Source organism: Colossoma macropomum, unplaced genomic scaffold (genome assembly GCF_904425465.1).
Source record: "Colossoma macropomum unplaced genomic scaffold, Colossoma_macropomum, whole genome shotgun sequence".
NCBI classification, from domain to species: domain Eukaryota; kingdom Metazoa; phylum Chordata; class Actinopteri; order Characiformes; family Serrasalmidae; genus Colossoma; species Colossoma macropomum.
Genome location: NW_023494802.1, coordinates 39,145,343 through 39,152,777, shown reverse-complemented (window position 1 = coordinate 39,152,777; position 7,435 = coordinate 39,145,343). Strand labels below are relative to the sequence as shown.

The following is a 7,435-nucleotide window of genomic DNA, read 5'->3' as shown; positions in this document are numbered from 1 at the left end:
CAGTGTCCGGCTGCATGGTGCCATGGTGCTGGTGGCTGTTTGCTGGCTTTTTGCCGCTTTGCATTCTCTCAGCGCTCTGCTCCTGCATGCTCTTCCTCTGGATCCTCATCACCTACCTCACCCTGTACCGGCCAATCCAGAGGAAACTTCGCAAGCAGGGCGGAGGAGTGACCCTGCTGACCTTCCGAAACACTCTGGACAGAGTGGGAGGAGGGGAGCTGGGGAGCGAGACGGTGAAGTTCTTAGCTCCAGAGAAGATACCGATAGAGAGCCAGGCCGTGTTCCGCTCAGTTCTGTTCATCGAGAAAGGAGACGAGGAGGTAGGGGAGGACGGAAGGAGAGAGGGAGCGAGGGACGAGGATAGAGGAGATACCGCGACTAGAATAGAACTGGTGCCAGCAGCAGAGGAGGAAAGGATGGAGGTGACGATGCGGAGGGAGAAAGAAGGAGGGAGAGAAGCGACAGACAGGAAGGAGATGTTCAGGAAGACCCTGTACAGGGAGATAAGCCGAGAGGAAGAGATAGAGGGATGGAAGGAGGTGGAGGAGAGCTGGGGGATGCCGGAGAGAAGGACGACTGAGAGGAGGAAGACGCGGTACAGCCTGATCCTGAGGGAGGAGAATGGCGGTGTGGAGGACATGGGAGGAGGGCTGGAGTGGTTGGTAGGAGAGTGGGAGATGGGGGGAGGAGGACAGATGAAGGAGGGGAGCTGGGGGTCTCTGATTAGAAAGATAGAGGGTGGGGCTTCCTTCACCCCGCCCACACCTGTGGCAGGGTCGCAAACCAACACATCTGAGGGTGGCGGGGCTACAGCGGATGGAGAAGGGTGTACATCGGGGGGAGGTGGGCTACACAATAAGGAAAGTTGGGCTACATCTGAAAGAGGTGGGGCAAAACATGAAGGGGTGGGGCTATATCTAAGGGAGGCGGGTTACAGCTGAAGGGGTGGGGCTTCATATGTGGAAGGCAGATGGGGTTTTTACTAAAAAGAGGAGGTACTATACTTGATGGAGGCAGAACTACATTTGAAGGGGTGGGGCTACATCTGTGGGAGGGAGGTGGGTTTTACCTAAAGGGGCAGGGCTACATCATTGTTAGTGAGTGAGTGCAGAAGCAGCTTATTGGCTGCTGTAAATAAGATGATTTTCCTATATCAGGTTATATAGATCAGCTAATAACAGTGTAATTAAACCCACAGGCAGAGGCGTGTCTGGGTGGGCGGGGATCTTTCTCTCTGTTGCTTGTGTAGTTTTTTTGGAGGAGTGTTTTAGCCTCTGTGTCAGGTTCTGTAAAGGTTCTCAGAGCTGGTTCCTCCAGCGTGGCGCTCTCATACTGTATTTGACTGTCAGTACTCAGTGAAGTATCTGTGCAGAACAGTACAGCATCTGTTTCCTGCTCCAGCCCTGAGAGCTGCTCTGGCTCTGGGGGGTATTTGTGGCTCATGACTGATACCAGAATTCAGGAAATGATCCAGAGCAGCATATATATATATATATACACATATATATATATAGGTGTGTGTGTATATATATGTGTATATATATATATATATATATATATATATATATATATATATATATATATATGTATCGCTGCTGTCAGAAGAAAACTCGTATCTCCAAAGGTATAACTTTACAGGAGAAGGAAAAAACCTACTTTACTTTTAATGTAAGTCAATGGAACCAGACGTCTTTCTAAGTAATTGTGGGCCGTTTCTTTTGGTCCATTCATCATGAAATTTACACACAATTTTAAAGCCAACAGGTATTTTCAAATTATGTCAAAAACTGAAAAACAACAAAAATGGAGATATGAGTTTTGTTCCGACAGCAGCGATATGTATATATGTGTATATATATGTGTGTATATATATATATATATATATATATATATATATATATATATATATATATATACACACACACACATAACAAAACCTCACACTAAATAGTAAACAGCATGTAGAGGTGTGCGCTATCACTGTAAACACCAGCTCTAAACTGTTCTCAAAATAACCTTGAAGGTGATCTATTTTTTGTTTATTGTGTTTTTATCCTGCTGAAAAAATCCTATAAATGATTAAAAGGTTCTGCTGGTTCCTGATGGTGTCTAATAGCCAGTAATGGTGTTCTGTGTTTTCCTGATGGGTTGATATCACAGTATAACGGACTCTAAAGGACTAACAGGTGTTCTGATTCCAGATGCGTCTGATGGTTTCCTGATGGGATCTAAAGGTGTCCTACAGGGACTCAAATGGTAACCATTAGGCCAATCCCCATTAGAAAGCAAACACATCTCAGTCCTAATGGTTTTGATTGCCTTTTTTAACAGGGAACGCCCACAGTGTGATTAATGTTATTTATCTTTGCTGTTTAATAAACAGTAAATAACTCGGAGGAACGAATTTGGACCTTTTATTCTAAGAGGTACACAGTACACCTATAGCTGCTGTTCCTCCTTCTGTCCACCAGGTGTCCCTGATGGGCATCCACAGTTAAAGAACCCTCAAAGCAGATCTGTTCCAGTTTAATCCAGAAATCTTTCTTAACCATCTTCAGTTTTTCTGAAATCATCTTTATTCCTTTACTCCTTCATCTGTGTTGTTTACTCTCTCTCTTCTTTGCGCTGCCAGATTTGTAACACCACAAAAAAAAATAAAATGACAATAAAAACGATAAAAAGCCTCACAAAGCTTCATTTTTGCATTCACTGCAGCTTCACAACCTCAAAGTGTAAAACTAAAACCAGTGAAATAGTTAAATTAGCAAAAATCACCACAATCTCTCAAATTTCTAAAAATCTACCTGCTGCTCCTTCGGAGCCCTGAGCGAGGACGCTGCCCTCACACATGCCTGTTTGAAAAGAATCCGTAATGTGAATAAAAAAGAAATAAACACTGAAACATGGGTAACATGTACGGATATCAAAGTCACGACGATTTAAATGAACGGAGTTGATATATTTGAATATTTATCGTTTTCTACTGTAAAATAGAGCATTATTTACAGGCAACGGCGACCATAGAGTCCACGGTTCCAATAAGCGCGCTAGTCCCCTAGCTAGGGCGCCTAGCGAGTGAGCAGAGGGCGGTCTGGGAACATTCGCCACATCGGGAGATTCAGCGAGTGCACTAGTGCGCTTATTGGAACACGGTGCTGTCTGCTCTGTCGGCCGCCGCTGAGTGAAGACGGAAGGTAAATAACTCACAAAATACCAAAATACCCGATTATCTCTCTTTTTTCTCCCTCGGAGATTCATAAACTCACACTTTATAAATACAATAAACTCACACTTTATAAATAAATCAGTGGTTTCTCTCTAAGAGCGCCTTTAAACGGTTAGAGAGCCGCTTGTCCGCTGCTGTTTGTGCCCCGGAGCGGTTTATTGATCTGCCGGTGTAAAATGAAATAAAGCGGTTTAATCGTCTCATCAAATCATTTCCGAAGCGAAACCGAGGCGGATCTACAGAAGCGAACCGCCTCAAATGGTGGAGAACAGAACCACAGTTACTGCTGGGAAAAGAACGAAGTTGGCTCCTGTTTCGAATTCCCCGGTCCACCTTAAATGGTGCCGCAGTCACAGCAGTAACTGTTGTACCATTTAAGGTGGACCGGAGAATTGTAATCTGTTTTGGGAGAAACACTCACTCCACTCACTCCACTCTGATACAGTAGGAGCTCACTCACTCCACTCACTCCGCTCTGATACAGTAGGAGCTCACTCACTCCACTCTGATACAGTAGGAGCTCACTCACTCCACTCACTCCACTCTGATACAGTAGGAGCTCACTCACTCCACTCACTCCGCTCTGATACAGTAGGAGCTCACTCCACTCACTCCACTCACTCCGCTCTGATACAGTAGGAGCTCACTCACTCCACTCACTCCTCTCAGATACAGTAGGAGCTCACTCCACTCACTCCACTCTGATACAGTAGGAGCTCACTCACTCCACTCACTCCACTCTGATACAGTAGGAGCTCACTCACTCCACTCAGATACAGTAGGAGCTCACTCCACTCACTCCACTCTGATACAGTAGGAGCTCACTCCACTCACTCCACTCACTCCACTCTGATACAGTAGGAGCTCACTCACTCCACTCACTCCACTCAGATACAGTAGGAGCTCACTCACTCCACTCACTCCACTCTGATACAGTAGGAGCTCACTCACTCCACTCACTCCACTCTGATACAGTAGGAGCTCACTCACTCCACTCACTCCACTCTGATACAGTAGGAGCTCACTCACTCCACTCTGATACAGTAGGAGCTCTGGTAATAAGAATAAAGTGTTCGTGTTTGTCTCTGATGTCCGGTCCGTCTTGCAGATGACCGTCCATAACCTGTACATCTTCGACCGTAACGGAACCTGCCTGCACTACAGCGAGTGGAACCGTAAGAAGCAGGCAGGGATCTCCAAAGAGGAGGTGAGAACCAGCCACACAGAACAAAGAGAACCAGCGCACTCCACACCCACCAGGCCCAGCCTGAGTGAGCTGAGCTCTGGATTAAACTGGCTTTCCCGTCCGTTTATTGGTCTGTAATGAGAATCAGACCCCGTTCACACCTGGTCGTCTCACCTGAATCAGAATCCAGATTCAGTTTTTCCACCTTTACCTCCTCTGTAGGGGAAACAGGCCTGTAATTGATTATTTAACTCGATGATTGTTTTATTATATTTGAGATTTTTGAGTTTGAAGTCCTTGTTTTTTCCATTCCTTTACGATTTTATCTTTTATAATCACTTATTTGTGCTGTTTAAACCATTATGTATTTATTATTTTAGAAATGTTATGACATTTTATTCTCCACACAGTTTTCTGATCCCTCTTATATGGTGGTGTTTACTTGCCTTCCTCCTTGTAAAGCACTTTGAGCTGCATATTAATATGTAAAAGGTGCTACATAGATAAACTTTATCATTATTATTATTGGTATCATTATGATTATTATTATTGGTATCATTATGATTATTATTGAGTTCTCAGTGCTGGTAATTTCCCAGGTCGAGTCAGTCTGACTGTGATTTAGACTCCAGCTTGTGTTCACACTGAACCAGATCCAGATTAATTACCATTAACACATAAGCAGCAAACTGTTGGTGAAGGACGTCTGAATTAACATCTGGACCAAAACAAAAACTTTCATATGTGGTTCTAGATTGGATATATATCTATCTTGGATATACATATATATATATACATATCCAGATTGGATGTTGGAGTAACGGCTGCTGTTCTGTGTTTGTCCAGGAGTTTAAGCTGATGTACGGGATGCTGTTCTCCATCCGCTCCTTCGTCAGCAAGATGTCTCCACTCGACATGTATCCTCCAGCGCTGTGCCTGTGGGGGGCTTTACTCGAGCGTGGTGGGGGGCTTTACTCGAGCATGGTGGGGGCTTTACTCGAGCGTGGTGGGGGGGCTTTACTCGAGCATGGTGGGGGCTTTACTCGAGCGTGGTGGGGGGGCTTACTCGAGCATGGTGGGGGCTTTACTCGAGCGTGGTGGGGGGGCTTTACTCGAGCGTGGGCTGATCAGACGGTTCGTGATGCTCGATACGTTTCGTGTTCTTCTGGGGTTTGAAGCCCGTCGGCGATCAGAGCTCCGTTAATCACTGTCTGGGATGTAATTATGCAAAATTGAACTTTCTAAGAAGGAAAAGAGTTTAAATCAAAGCTCTGGTTTAAAATGAGTGATCAAAGATGATGATGTCATAACAAGCTGCCGTCCAATCAGCTTCTTCTTCCTGTGCAGGTTATAAAGTCACTGTACGCTGGGTTTCTGTTTCTGGTCTAAGTTTGTGTTTATTGTATAAACTCAGAAGATGACGGACGTCAGGAGAGGCCATGGGGTAGATACGGCTCTCTGAACTGTTATCCTGAGATCACAGCTTAATTATCTTGTGATTTCAAGATTGTCAAGTATGCAGCTTCTATTATCTTGAGATCACGAAAAAAATAAGTTGTGATCTCAAGAAAAAATCACAAGGCAGATAAGTCATGATTTGAAGAAAACGATTCAGAAGATTATAACTACCTCATCCCATCACGGCAGTGTGTGAAACCCCCTGGTATTCGGGGGTCTCGTGTCTGTCTGCTGACTCTCTCTCCATAGCGGCGCTGATGATTCAGTGTCAGTAAATGTCTGTTTTATCAGCTGTTCTTCTGTAGAGTCTCTGTTCTAGTGCGGTTCTGCGCTCTTCCTCACAGTAACTGAGATCTTCCTCGTCTCCTCTTCTGTAGAGTCTCTGTTCTAGTGCGGTTCTGCGCTCTTCCTCACAGTAACTGAGATCTTCCTCGGCTCCTCTTCTGTAGAGTCTCTGTTCTAGTGCGGTTCTGCGCTCTTCCTCACAGTAACTGAGATCTTCCTCGTCTCCTCTTCTGTAGAGTCTCTGTTCTAGTGCGGTTCTGCGCTCTTCCTCACAGTAACTGAGATCTTCCTCGTCTCCTCTTCTGTAGAGTCTCTGTTCTAGTGCGGTTCTGCGCTCTTCCTCACAGTAACTGAGATCTTCCTCGTCTCCTCTTCTGTAGAGTCTCTGTTCTAGTGCGGTTCTGCGCTCTTCCTCACAGTAACTGAGATCTTCCTCGTCTCCTCTTCTGTCTTCAGTGTGAGAAATGAGGAACAGTCACTCTTCACTCCAAACTCTTGGGAAACTGGGCGAGTTTTCAGATTTACAGATCTGCTGCAGCTCATTGTAAAGTGTTTCAGAGGAATCCGGGCAGAGTTACAGTTTCTAGGCTATGAAGGACCAACTGGGTGAACCAGTCTGCTACAGCGCCACCCTGAGGCAGAGCAGAGCTGCAGCTCTAGTTAGTTAAGAACACCAGAGACAGAAGCTGATTGTGGGGGAAGCAGATAAACAATGAGCTTCACTGAGTCTGGATCTGAGTCTGTTTTTCAGCGTAACGTCATAATGAGTTTATTATCAGGGACCCCCAGAACTTTGATTCTGAGACCCTCACTCCTTGATGCCGTGTCTCCCCGCCTGACTGCACTGCAGCCTGTGTTGTTGGTGACCGGACGTATTCCGAGCTGCAGGTTCGTACGAACGCTGTTGGCCGTGTGTTTCTGTTCGTTTCCTTGACTCGCTGTTTCAGGAAGGACGGGTTTATCTCCTTCCAGACGAGTCGGTACAAACTTCACTACTATGAGACCCCCACAGGCATTAAGCTGGTGATGAACACGGACCTGGGGGTCCCGAACTGCAGGGACATCCTACACCAGCTCTACAGCACGGTCAGTCTGTCTGTGTGAGTGTGTGTGAGTGTGTGTGTGTGTGTGTTAATGTCTGTGTCTGTGTGTGTTAATGTGTGTGTGTGTGTGTGTGTGTGTGTGTGTTAATGTCTGTGTCTGTGTGTGTGTGTGTGTGTGTATGTGTGTGTTTGTTAATGTATGTGTGTGTGTGTGTGTTAATGTCTGTGTCTGTGTCT

The 7,435-nt window shown here is 45.6% G+C and overlaps 1 protein-coding gene across 1 annotated transcript in view; it reads left to right on the top strand.

The window, feature by feature from the left end:
- Positions 1-3,127: 3,127 nt before the first annotated feature.
- Positions 3,128-7,435, top strand: part of trappc1 (trafficking protein particle complex 1) — a 4,806-nt gene continuing 498 nt past the window's right edge. The window contains exons 1-4 of the mRNA XM_036591191.1: positions 3,128-3,194; positions 4,335-4,433; positions 5,259-5,329; positions 7,103-7,241. Of these exons, the coding sequence (XP_036447084.1) occupies positions 4,335-4,433; positions 5,259-5,329; positions 7,103-7,241 (309 nt within the window). The 5' untranslated portion in view covers positions 3,128-3,194. The remainder of the gene's footprint in view (positions 3,195-4,334; positions 4,434-5,258; positions 5,330-7,102; positions 7,242-7,435) is intronic.